Source organism: Notolepis coatsorum (assembly GCF_963971535.1).
Source record: "Notolepis coatsorum genome assembly, chromosome: 18".
Classification (NCBI taxonomy): Eukaryota; Metazoa; Chordata; class Actinopteri; order Aulopiformes; family Paralepididae; genus Notolepis; species Notolepis coatsorum.
Genome location: NC_140182.1, coordinates 85,890,809 through 85,904,492, shown reverse-complemented (window position 1 = coordinate 85,904,492; position 13,684 = coordinate 85,890,809). Strand labels below are relative to the sequence as shown.

At 42.4% G+C, this 13,684-nt stretch overlaps 1 protein-coding gene across 4 annotated transcripts in view; it reads left to right on the top strand.

Moving 5' to 3' along the window:
* mon2 (MON2 homolog, regulator of endosome-to-Golgi trafficking) overlaps positions 1 to 13,410 on the top strand; it is a 144,092-nt gene extending 130,682 nt beyond the window's left edge. Inside the window, exons 27-36 of one of the 4 annotated variants that reach the window (XM_084335419.1) lie at positions 254 to 397; positions 1,779 to 1,796; positions 3,681 to 3,809; positions 9,688 to 9,878; positions 10,364 to 10,424; positions 10,521 to 10,644; positions 10,808 to 11,015; positions 11,559 to 11,594; positions 11,953 to 12,035; positions 12,574 to 13,410. In XM_084335419.1, the coding sequence (XP_084191545.1) occupies positions 254 to 397; positions 1,779 to 1,796; positions 3,681 to 3,809; positions 9,688 to 9,878; positions 10,364 to 10,424; positions 10,521 to 10,644; positions 10,808 to 11,015; positions 11,559 to 11,594; positions 11,953 to 12,035; positions 12,574 to 12,737 (1,158 nt within the window). In that variant the 3' untranslated portion in view covers positions 12,738 to 13,410. The remainder of the gene's footprint in view (positions 1 to 253; positions 398 to 1,778; positions 1,797 to 3,680; positions 3,810 to 9,687; positions 9,879 to 10,363; positions 10,425 to 10,520; positions 10,645 to 10,807; positions 11,016 to 11,558; positions 11,595 to 11,952; positions 12,036 to 12,573) is intronic. The other 3 variants (XM_084335420.1, XM_084335421.1, XM_084335422.1) reach the window with 3 other exon arrangements.
* The last annotated feature ends 274 nt before the right edge of the window (positions 13,411 to 13,684 follow it).

Below are 13,684 nucleotides of genomic sequence, written 5' to 3'. Positions count from 1 at the left end.
CCTTCACAAACTTTTGAAATAGAACAAAAGACAAACATTCTGTGTACCAGACATGGACAAACCAGGACGAACAACAACATGATTGTCCAGTTGTTATTGCTTGCTATCGTGTATCAAACAAGAACTATTAAAACAATCCACACGCCTGCCAGATTGTGCAATATCCCTGCATAATGCAATCTGCGGTCCCCTGGTTGATGTCAGCATTGAGTAAAGTGTTTTTAACTCCTGCCCCCTCCTCCCTCTCCTCCAGGCCATCTGTGTGGGCCCTGAGAACCTGCAGGTTATGTACCCGGCCATCTTCCAACAGCTGCTACTCTTCGTGGAGTTTTCCTGCAAGCCGCCCCAGTACGGCAAGATGGAAACCAAACACGTGGCCAACGCCAAATACAACCAGGTAGGGCTGACGGAGAGAGAAACACGAAACACGTGGCCAACGCTATACAACCAGGTAGGGCTGACGGAGAGAGAAACACGAAACACGTGGCCAACGCTATACAACCAGGTAGGGCTGACGGAGAGAGACACACCAAACACGTGGCCAACGCTATACAACCAGGTAGGGCTGACGGAGAGAGACACACCAAACACGTGGCCAACGCTATACAACCAGGTAGGGCTGACGGAGAGAGAAACACGAAACACGTGGCCATACAACCAGGTAGGGCTGACGGAGAGAGACACACCAAACACGTGGCCAACGCCATACAACCAGGTAGGGCTGACGGAGAGAGAAACACCAAACACGTGGCCAACGCCATACAACCAGGTAGGGCTGACTGAGAGAGACTGAGAGACTTCAGTCATGAAACCAGTAAACACTATCTCCTCCAATCTCATTTGTTCCCTCACAACAGAAGAGTGCCTTTTTATGTTTTGTCGCCTTTTTCCCTTTTTTTTTATCATCAAGACATCAGTGTCTTCTCTACTCATTGTTGCCCAGGAAACCAAGAGGCAGTCCATAAATGTAATGAGATCCAGCCGCTGCTGTGCCTGTTTGGGGAGAGCTGAGAGTTGTCTTGATCGGCTGGCTGATGCAGCTGTGTTTGTGAATGATATCACCTTAAAGGGGAACTATTTTACTATTTATTTCACTATTTGGGCACTTTTACACAATTCCTGTGAGTTTATGGAACACCTCTGTAATTTTAAATTTTTTTTAATTCATTGTTTTGTATTTCTAATCAAGTCCTCAAAAACAGCATTTTTCTACCTCAAGATCTTAAGCCGTTTTGAGCCTGGGCTCCAACCACAGTGGTAAACCTGAACCACCGCCTGAACATTATCATGCAGCGGTGTCTCTCTGACATCACAAATCAGCACATCTTCAGATGACTCAGTTCAGTGAGGGTGAATATTGTGAGAGGAGAATTGGAACAATGCGCCAATATGAGAATTAGAGACATAGATCATATTAATATAAGTCCACATAGCTAGGAAACAATGCTAAACACTGAAAAAGGCCATTTATAAGATAGTTCCCCTTTAAAGCTGTCTATCAATCAATCAATGTAGGCAGGGCCCAGAATCAACCCCATGTTCTTACGCACTTCTGACACTTTTGTTGATCTGAAAGTGTTTCATAGGTTTAAGCAAGATGGATAACAATCTTTGTACCCAGCTAACAATCTTTGTACCCAGGGGACGGGCTTAATTCCCAGATCACATTTTTGTCAATATAAGCCACTGCATATTGGACACAACTCCAAGGCACCGGTTTAATTGCGCTCTTCTCTCATTCTGTTTCCTGGTACCTACTCACTGGATAACCATTTTAGATCCAACTGTTTGCACCGGTGAGTTGAGTCCCCCGGCCTCCTTCAGCCCACCTGTAGCTCAGCTGACGGTGGCCACGGTAGATGAGGCATCCCGCCGTGTGGCAGGCTCTCATGGCTCATCTCCGTGGCCACCGACTCCATGCTAGCCCCTCTGTGCCTGCCACTAACCGGTGGTTTTTGCCTTTTTTTGTGCACAGTAGTGCACTGGACTGTACCTGTGAACAGTGTTGGGTGAGTTACTCCAAAAGAATATATATACCGGTATATGTTCCTCGAGTTTGTTTCAAGAGATTTGCGGTCGTATTTTTCGAAGTGGAAAAAGGATGAAACTGTCCTGATAATTTACTCTTAAACTTTAATTCTACCCAGTTGGGTCGAGGATTCTAACCCGCCTCCATGAAATGCATACGGTAGCCCAAGGGTCTCGGTATACTTGCTTTTGTTCACATACTTGCCTGCGTATTTTGCGTGTACTGGAGGGTTGAAATGTCTATCCACTAGGGGGCAGATCAGGGCAGAATCTTCCCTCACCGACACATAGTATTATATAGAAGAAGAATATCTTCCTTGTGAACTATCCACAATATGGAGGTGTAATCTGATGTCACTTTAGTTTCCCGCGCGGTCCACCCGTATAGGGATTTATCATTGGGAAAATGTATTATCGTATATGTATTATTGTAATAATTCTGCCTCGTGAACATTGGCAAGCTTTCCATTTTCTCACAAAAATCGTTCCCTTCTATCCCTAACATTATTGTTTAAGCATTTTTGGTTGAAATAAAATTATTCATGTTGAGCTATAGATTGTGGATGAATACACACAGAAAGGTAGACCATGCCAATGTTCATGCTTTATTTGTTTTAAACGAGACGATTTAGAAATGTGTCCATTGGAAATACATTGCAATTTCAAGCGAGGTGGACCGGCCGGAAACAACAATGACGTAACCACTACACCTCCCTATAGACCAGGAAGTAACCACTACACCTCCCTATAGACCAGGAAGTAACCACTACACCTCCCTATAGACCAGGAAGTAACCACTACACCTCCCTGTGCAGATGTGCATTGTACACATAAAGCATTGCGACACTTGAAGAGGTTATGTACAGATAAATGCAGACCCGTTTCTTGTATTTTATTAAATTGTTTGCATCTTTTCATGTTGATGTTTAACTTTTAGCCTGTCACATCCACATCACTGTTGACATGCATTTAAAAGCAAGTATACCGAGACCCTAAGTGAAAAAGACTCATCAGCACCGTTTCATCCGTTCAGAGTCCAGTCTTTTGACATTGGATTATTTTACAATGCGTACCTAAGCCTTGATCACAGTTTGGACAGATTACAGATCAACGATGATGTTCTTGTCATCTTTGTTTTTGACTAAATCAAAGTAATTGAGTAATGGGTTGTTTTTTGATGCAGTAACTTTAATTGTATTACTGAAATTGAGGTACAGTATTAATTCGTTACACTACTCGTTACCGGGAAAACTAACCTTATTACTGTAATGTGTTACGAGTAACAAACCCAACACTGCCTGTGCAAGTCCCATTCTATGTTTATTATTTTCCATGTGGTGGTGTCCGTGTGTGCAGCACGTGTTGTTCTGGTTTTACTCTCAAAAGGCACACTTTGTGACATTGTATCGAATTGAAACGGTTTGGCAATGACATTTGGGAAGGCTGTGAGACGCCAGGCAAAGCCATACGGCGGGAGAGGAACAATCATTGTGATTGGACGTCTAATAAATGCATGTTATTTTGCGTTGTTTTGTACGGAGTGTGCCTTTAGCTCTGCTTTGAACGTGGTATCACCGGGGGTGTCGGGGAGTACAGGGTGGCAGCTCAGTCTGACTGACGTCTGTCTTTGTTTTATCACTATGGCCTTCCAGGCAGAATGGGTTGCCTTAAACTATGTTCCCTTCGCTGAGCGCTCCCTGGAGGTGGTGGTGGACCTGTACCATAAAACAGCCTGCCACAAAGCTGTCATCAATGAGAAAGTCCTGCAGAACGTTATCAAGGTATCGTATCAAACCTATTTGTACTGTTGTGTCAAGAGACGTCATACTGTGTGTCGTACAGTAGTTGTCGTCGTTGTTGCCTGGTTCCAGCATCAGTTGTTTTTCCCAATAGGGAAATCCGTCTTGTGCCTAATAAGATTTACATGTTAATCTTTGTTTTCCCAATTTTAATTAGAGGATGAACCCCTTGAGATGCACCATCTCGTATTCAGAGGGGGTCCTCGGGCACGCAACATGGAGGTTAACAGACGTTTAAACAAAATTAATGAATTAATAAATAATGATAATAAATTAAACAATCCCAACGGCACAAAACAATCAACACAGTAACATCTAATAATGATGTGCGAATAATGACGTACACATAATGACATACACATAATGACATGCAAATAATGACGTACAAATAATGACATACAAATAATGACGTACACATAATGACGTACACATAATGACGTGCAAATAATGACATACAGTACACACTATGACATACACATTATGACATTCACATACACACTATGACATACACATTATGACATACACACTATGACCTACACACTATGACCTACACACTATGACATACACTATGACATACACATTATGACATACACAGTATGACATACACACTATGACATACACACTATGACATACATTTACATATTTACATACACACTATGATATACACAATAAGGGCTCCTCCCACCATCCCAAACCACACAGACCAAGTGTCATCTGTACAAAACAAAATGAACGAGAAATAAACTAAATTAGTATTATGTTGAAGCACTGAGTCTACTTATAAACAAAAAATTAAGGTAATAAATACAATCAAAAACAAGAACGATTAGATTTAAGATAAACAAGCAAAGAAGTCTCTGAAGTCATGGGAAGACATAATCGTTCAACTTCTAAGTGAGTTATGCGAATGATTCCAGTCTGATTGTACAATATAGTCCTTTCGCGACAAACGTACCTTCTAAATGCTGACAGATGGTCCCTGGTCGCTTCCCATTCCTCAACGACACCTGCCTCAGTCTGCTCCTTTTCCCATCGTCTGTGTAAAGTAATCTCATAGCCGAGGGAATACTTTACCAGACTGCTATTACGAAGGCCCCCGGTGGAACGGTCCAAATCAACTCCACGCCCGTAGTGAGGAGGAGGCGATTCTCATACAAGCTTAACCTTGGGGGAGCCCAGCTGTTGCGCCGTGGAATGAGTGGCTAGTCGGAATTAAGTTGTTTTTCTGTTCAGATTTCTTTCTGTCTTCTTTTTGCACACACTTGGTTTTACGAGGAAAGTATTGTCATTAATGACCCGTCAGGCCCAGCGTTGCAATGCACTCAATATATTATTGATGTGCTCAAATTGAATTGAAATTGAAAACCTTTATTTATCCCCGAGGGGAGATTCAGATGTCCTTTACAGCATAAAAGCAATTTAAAAACAGTAAACCGTAAAAACAGTTAATACATAACATACACTTATTAGTATGTGTTAAAAACAAGATGGACAAATACATATGAATAAAAATGGCTAAAATAGAGCTAAAAGTGGTGAAAAGAAAAAGAAACAAGTCCAATCATGATGTTAAATAATTAAATTAATTGGTTACAGTCCACAACCCAGCTCCTCCAGTCCACAGCAGTTGTCCTGGCCCGAGTTGTGCTTAACTCTGTAGTCTTAAGTATTTTATTGTAACCGTGCAGAACAGTTTTGTCGTTACAGCATAAACGGTTGTCGTTGTCATTCCATTGTGTTTTGTAGCTTTTACCTTAAAGATTCTCATTGTGAATCAAAAACACAGTCAAATTTGAATTGATCAAGGAAGTAAGAGACAAGGAGGGAAGGTTTGTTCTGGTGAAGGGGAAAATGGAGGGCCAAATGGTTACGTTAGTAAATGTTTATGCACCCCCAGAGAGTGAGAGGGATTTATATGAGACCATTTTTGATATGATAGTGATGGAACTAGAAGGGATATTGATATGTACGGGAGATTTTAACGTAGTACTGAATCACGACCTAGACACCACGAGTACTAGAAAAGGACGGGCACCCATCAGTAGATATATGAATATTCAGATGACGGAAATGGGAATTACAGACGTTTGGAGGGGGATGCACGCCATGGACAGGGAATACACACATTACTCACACCCACACGTGACATATGCGAGAATAGACTACTTTTTGATGACGACGGGGGACAGTTACAGGGCACGGGAGAGCAGTATAGGAGTGGCGGACATATCGGATCACAGTGCCATATATCTGACAGTAGATCTAGAAGGGAGACGGAGGAACACGATTTGGAGACTAAATGTAGGAATATTAAATAACAAGGGGGTGGTGAGTCAGATCAAGGAGGAGATAGCCAGATATAAGGAAGAAAATGACAACGGGGCGGTAGACCCGAACATTCTATGGGACACACTGAAGGTGGTGATAAGGGGGGAAATTGATGGAAAAAACAGCAATGCTGAAGAAGGCCAGAACGGAGACATATCACAATCTGATAGGGAAGCTGAAGAAGCTAGAGGGGAGACACCAGATATCAAAAGAACAGGAAACGCTCGGAGAAATCAAAGAAGTAAAGGCCAGGATAAATAGGGAATTATTGACGGAAATAGAAAAGAAAGCGAGGTTCATGAAACAAACGTACTATGAAGGGGGACCAAAAGCGACCAGACTGTTGGCTAGGAGAATTAGAACGCAACAGAAGTTGAACACGATACACACAATAAGGGATACAAAGACTAATGAAATATTGAGGGACCCAGCTGAAATAGAGAGGACATTTAGAGAATACTATGAGAAATTATACACACAGCCAAAAGCAGCGGGAGAAGAGGAAATAGAAACATATCTGGAGAAGCTAGAGTTACCATCGATAGGGAAAGAACAGAATGAAGAATTAAATAAAATAATTACGGAACAAGAACTGGAAGAGGCAATTAGTAGAGCTAAAAACAACAAGTCTCCGGGGAGCGACGGATTCCCATCGGAATTCTACAAGACATTTAGAACTGAATTAGCACCCATGTTAGGGGCGGCGTTCAGACACACGATGGAAGAGGGGAAAATGCCCCCCTCATGGAAGGAAGCCATAATCACCACGATACCGAAGGAAGGGAAGGATAGGGAATTATGTAGTAGTTTCAGACCTGTGTCCATACTTAACGTAGATTACAAGATGTATACATCGATAATATCAAAAAGATTTGAGACGTTTATGCCAGACATTATAGATGAAGATCAAACTGGATTTATTAAAGGGAGACAGACACAGGACAACGTGAGAAAGACATTACACATAGTAGAGGAGATACAAAAACAAGGGGGTAGTGCGGTACTGATTAGCCTAGATGCAGAAAAAGCGTTCGACAGTGTGAGCTGGACATTTTTATATAAAACATTGATGAGGTTCGGACTGAACGGGAGGGCGATGAAGATGATCAAGGCGCTATATCAAGAACCGACAGCGAGGGTTAAGGTGAATGGCAGCTTGACGGATAGAATCAGATTAGAGAGGGCTACCAGACAGGGATGTTGTCTCTCACCGACGCTCTTCGCCGTTTTCATAGAACCACTGGCACAACTGATCAGACAGACCGAGGACATCAAGGGAGTAAGGATAATGGGAACGGAATATAAACTAGGCCTATTTGCAGACGACGTGATAGTATACATGAGGCAACCAGAAAAGAGCTTCCCGGCACTGATGGATCTACTGAAGGAATATGGCCACTACTCAGGATACAAACTAAACGTGACAAAGACACAGACCTTAGCATGGAACTATACTCCAACGACGGAAATTAGAGAACAGTACGGGATAAGATGGGACATGGACAAGATTAAATACTTAGGGGTGAACATCACGAGAGGGGTGGAGAAACTGTTTGAGGCGAATTATACACAGATAAATCAGAACATCAAGAGAGACTTAGAGAGATGGACAGTAATGCCCTTGGACTTCAATTCAAGAATAGAGGTCATTAAAATGAACATACTATCAAGGTTACTGTACCTATTCCAGTCACTACCGATACAAATACCACAGAATCAATTCAGGGAGTGGGACAGACTGATATCGAGGTTCATATGGGCGGGGAGAAGACCACGGGTCAGATATAAAACACTACAACTACCAAAGGAAGAGGGAGGGATGGCAGTACCCAGCCTACAAGATTATTACTATGCAGCACAACTGAGAGCAGTGACGTGCTGGTGTAACGACAGATATGAGGCAAGATGGAAAGACATTGAAAAAGAAGGGGAGGGATACAAGGTACAAGCTCTGGTGGGAGATAGGGAATTATTTAAAGAAAAAGAGGGACTATTAGATCCAATCACCAAATGCACCTTGACCATATGGAACAGAGTAGTAAAAACACACAAATTGGAGAAGCAGTCAGGGGTCCTGAGATGGGTAGCACATGACAAGAGATTCAAACCAGGGAGGTTAGACCATGGATTCAGAAGGTGGGAGAGGGGGGGGGGGGGGCAACAGCGATATGCAAAATGATAGAGAAGGGGGAAATGCAGACACTACAAGAATTAAAGGAGAAATTTGGACTAGAAAACAGGGACCACTTCAGATATCTACAGGTTAGAGACTACTACAACAAAGAAATAAGGGGGGCCAAAGACGAGGAACAGAATGGAATAATAAAGATGATAGTATGGGCATACGAAGGGGGGTAAGGAAGAGTAATATCAGCAATATACCGGGCTATAATGACCAGCAAGGGACACGCGACCGATTATATAAGGGAGAAATGGGAGAGAGACCTAGAGATAGGAATAACAGGGAAGGAATGGGGGAACATATGCGAGGTACAACATTCAACAACAGGATCGAGAATATGGAAAGAATTTGGATGGAAAAACATAATCAGATTCTTTATAACCCCAGAGCTGAAGGGAAAATATGCACCAACACAAAGAGCATGCTGGAGGATGTGTGGGAAGGAGGGGGCAAATCACACGCACATATTCTGGGGATGTCAGAAGCTGAAGGGGTATTGGGAGGAGATAGGGGAAGCAATGATCAGAATATTAGGATACGGGCTACCACAAACAGGACTGGTGCTTTACTTAGGAGACCTGACACACGAGGGAATACAAGGGGGGGACAAATATTTAATAAAGATAATGTTGATAGCGGCCAGAAAAGCAATAACGAGACTGTGGTACAAGGAAGACCCACCGACAATAGCACAATGGGTAGGAATAGTGGAAGAAATACAGGATATGGAAAGGATAACACACATGCTGAGGTTACAGGAAGAGAAATTTGGGGAAAGATGGGGAAAGTGGGAGGATTATAAAAGGAACGAGAACGACATCACAGAGGAAGAACCAAATGCAACACAAGAGGGCGAAGGGTAAAGGAGGAAAGATGTTCAAGGAGGGTCTATGAACCCATGTCACACACCTGTGCTTTAGTTAGTATTTTCTATTTTGTTTTTTGGGATATTACAATTGCTGAATGTTTTTATACCTTATTATTTATGTCTGTTTAACGGTGTGATATTAAATATTCAGGGATGATGTGGTTTGTGTATGGGTGAACCAAAAGGCAAAGTGACCTGTTTATGCCTGTTTAAGGGAGATACACAATCAGCCTTTGTATCAAATACCTAGAAAACAACTGTAGGGGAACCAGACAACTAACCATGATACCCATGTAAATATTTATGTGCACTGTTTTTTCTTTTTGTTTTTATTGTGATGCTAGTTTTTTTTTTTTTGTTTTTTTTTTTTGTAAGTGCTGTCTGTCTAAAAACTGTTAATAAAAATTTAAGTTTAAAAAAAAAAAAAATTCTCATTGTGTGTTCTCTCGGTCGATCGCTCTCTTTGTGCCTCCATCCGTCAGACCCTGAGGATACCCTTGGGTCTGAAGTATGCCTGTCCATCGGAGAGTACCTGGAAGCTCGCGGTCGCCTCCCTGCTCAAGGTGCTGTCCATCGGACTGCCCGTGGCCCGCCAGCACGCCTCCTCTGGGAAGTTCGACACCATGTGGCCAGAGCTGGCCTTCGCCTTTGAAGACTTCCTTTTCACCAAAAGGTAAATCTCAGGCGCTTACCTCAATTCCGGATCTGTCACCTCAATGTTTGTTTTATATTTTTTTAGGCACATGTACATTATAGTGAATTGAAATGCTTGGTTCTGTATGACCCTTCTGAGATTGTGCTTCATACAGTAAAACAGTAAAAGAATAAAGACCAAACACTATACAAAATATACAACGCTAAGATGTACAAAATGCTAAAATAATAATAATATTTAATTATAAAAGATAGAAATTGTGTAATGTTTAAAGTGTTTAAAGTGAATGTTTAAAAAGTGTTTAAGGTGAGTGTGTGCATGTGGATGTTGTGTGCAATGCATGTATAATGGATGAGTTAATGTTACATTAAAAGTCCACATTGAGCAGCATGATGGCCTCGGGATAGAAGCTCCTTTTGAGTCTCTCTATGTAGTGTCAGTTTTTGTTCGTAGGGTTGTTTTTAAACAGCTGGCTGATGGCGTATACACTCTGCTTCCTACAGCACACCTCCGGACAATTTGTCCATCCAGGAATTCCAGAAGAATGAAGCCATTGACGTAGAGGTAAGGGTCAATTATTCACCGTTCATCCCCCAGTGTCTCTAAACACTGATGTTGTGTGTTTCCTTAAACAAGGTATTTGCCCGCTCTTGTGTTTAGGCGGTCCAGCTGATCAGTACAGAGATTTTGCCGTTTGCCAACTTCATCCCCAAAGACTTTGTCGGGCAGATCATGACCATGCTGAATAAAGGATCCATCCACTCACAGTCCTCCTCCTTCACAGGCAAGATAGGCCTGGGATTATCATGACTTAAGCTATCTTGTTGGCTAGAAAAGTAGTTCTTCTCCATCTACTTGCTTCTTCTTTCTCTTTTAAGCTCTTATCTTATTCTCAAATGTCTCCAAAAAGAAATCTCCTTGACAGTGAATGCCTTTCCCTCTTACAGAAGCAGAGATCGACGTGCGGATGAGGGAGGAGTTCTCCAAGGTCTGCTTTGAGACCCTGCTGCAGTTCTCCTTCAGCAACAAGGTGTCCACGCCACAGGAGGGCTACATCTCCCGCATGGCGCTTTCCGTGCTCCTCAAGAGGTCCCAGGACGTCCTGCGCCGCTATGTGGAGGACGAGAGGCTGAGCGGCCGCTGCCCCCTGCCCAGGTACGTGCTGCTAAAGACGGCCTGCTGGCACCGCGCAGACCGCCGCCACAGACATGGCTGTACACTGTGTCTCGCTGACACTCATGGTTGAGCTGTGCCAAGAAAATATCAATGAAGAATACCGTTATTTCTATAATTGTTTGGAGGTTACTTTGTAAAGAAGTGTCAAGAACATCTACTATTGCTGTGGTGGTTCTACCTTTATAAGCACTTCCTAGACACACTGTTGAATTCCCCTGAGCAAAGTTGACCGTAATATATTACTGTAAACCGGTAAGGTGACGTCTAGATCTGGGTACAGTATTTATCAAGCACGAGTAGCAATGCTGATCTAGAGTCAGTTTTAGTCTTTCAGCTCTCTCTATTCTGAGAGGCTTGATAGATATTGGACCTGAACCTGGCTCAGTTTAGCTTGTTCTCGTCATCAACTTTTCTATCTTTCCTCCAAATGTACGTTCCTTATAAATCCATGGCAGAGTATGTTGAATGTCATTAGTTTACCGTGCAGACATAGCGTAACACTTATCTCACTGTCTTCCATAGTGGACAGAAGATGAAGCTTGATTGTCATCTGCTCAGGTTAATAGCATTTGCATCCTTCAGACACTTGTCACCGTTTATTTCGAAAGCCTCTGTTATTTTTTCCTTTCCGTTCCTCCCCATCTCCCATCCTTTTTGGTTTTCAGCCGGCAAAGCAATATATTCTGTTATGGACCGGCTTTCATTAAAAAACAATTTGCTCATGACTGCCAAAGGGTGTATACAACGATTCTCATAATAAATCTTGTGAAATCCAATCTAAATTGTGGTGCTGCTCTCCCTGTATATGTCCTCCTGTTTTTGCTCCTTTTATTGTGCCGAGTCATAATGTACCGCTTTCCAAGGATGAATAGTAGCTAATATGGCCTTTTTTTTCCTTATTTTTTTTTCTTTTCAGGCAACAAGTCACAGAGATCATATTTGTTTTGAAAGCTATCAGCACTTTGATGGACTCACTTAAGAAGACCCAGCCGGAGAACGGTAGGTGTAAACTGCCAAGGATTCTGTGGATCTTTAGCAAAGAGACAGAAAACAAATACAGCTTTAATTTCAGATAAAATGTGTCATTGTACAACGTGGACTGTTTTTTCCCAAATGGATTTCATTTCTGATCTGGAGAGATGTGTTTATGTGTCCCGACAGGGTCAATTATTACTCCGTTAGACTTTCTGACAGGATAGAAGGAAGACATCCTGAAATTACGTTTTTGAAATGCCCTTGGAAGATTTGCATTATATTGGTCTTCATTCAGAACAAGAAGAAACATTTCTTTTTACATGAGCCTATGGGAGTTTTACAGAAGGAATGATTTATTTGATTGCTTTCTCTTACAACTCTTTTTTTCCCTTCTTTCTCTGCACCCCTCCTCCACTCCTTCAATCCCCCCCCTGGCAACTCCCTTTGTGTACATGTCTTGTCTTCTCTGCACCCCCCCCCCCCCCCCCCCCTCTCCGCTCCTCCTACAACCCCCCCTACAACTCTCTTTGCGTACACGTCCTGTCTGGATCTGGGCCTCCAGTGGACGGGAGTACATGGGCTCAGGTGATCGCCCTGTACCCCACCCTGGTGGAGTGCATCACATGTTCCTCGTCAGAGGTCAGCTCCGCGCTGAAGGAGGCCCTGGGGCCCTTCAAAGACTTTATGCAGCCCCCCGTCTCCAGAGTCCAGAATGGGGAGTCGTGACCACACTCCCTCTCCTTTTTATATATATATATATATATCTATCTAATGAAGAAATCATGAATGTGTCTTGACCCAAACACACACACACACACACACTTCATGAGTGGACAGACTTTTATTTTCACATGAAACCCCATCTAACAGACGGTAACTCGTAGCAACCGATACGCGACGCCTCACTCGGCCTGCCCAGACGACTTTGACCTCCATACACACGTCAATGTACACTTCTAATCGAGCTGATAACCCCCCCTCCACACACACACACACACACACACACACGCACACATTATCATACATACAGACGTTTGGACTCATGCTAACAGCTACAGAAAAAGACAAATTTGCAGTGTTCCCTTTGGAATTTGTTTGTTTTATTTTTCCTGGTAAGGAGAGTTGATGTACAGTGTGTGGTGATTAGTAATGATGATGTAATTAAGAGAAGACGGAGAAAAAAAACACATACATGGACTTTATTGATCTTGGAAAACTAAAAAAGAAAAGAAAAGCGGATTATGGGATTACTTTTGTGACATTTTCAACAGTGAGGATTTTATGCAAGAAAAAATAAAAATCTTACTGTAACATTCCATGTCATCGTTAGCCAGCCAGCCACCAGAGAGGGGGGGTACTTGTCTTGTGTAAAATAAATGGGACAGTTCTACGAACAACTATACAATAATGCGTGTGTGTGCGCTCAATTTATGCCATGTCATCATCTATTCTGATACTGATAACATTGTCATTGTTGCTTTTCTAATTGCGAAGTAAGGTTTAGAGATGTTGTGCCTTTGAGCATGATATATTTAATTGCTGCTTCTCTGTTTTTATTGACTGAGGAAAATACATTTAAAATCAATGATCATCACATTCATGGGGAAACCGTACAGTCATTTAGATGAGGTGGTGGTCTCACCCTTACAAAAAAAGTATTATGCTATCTCCAA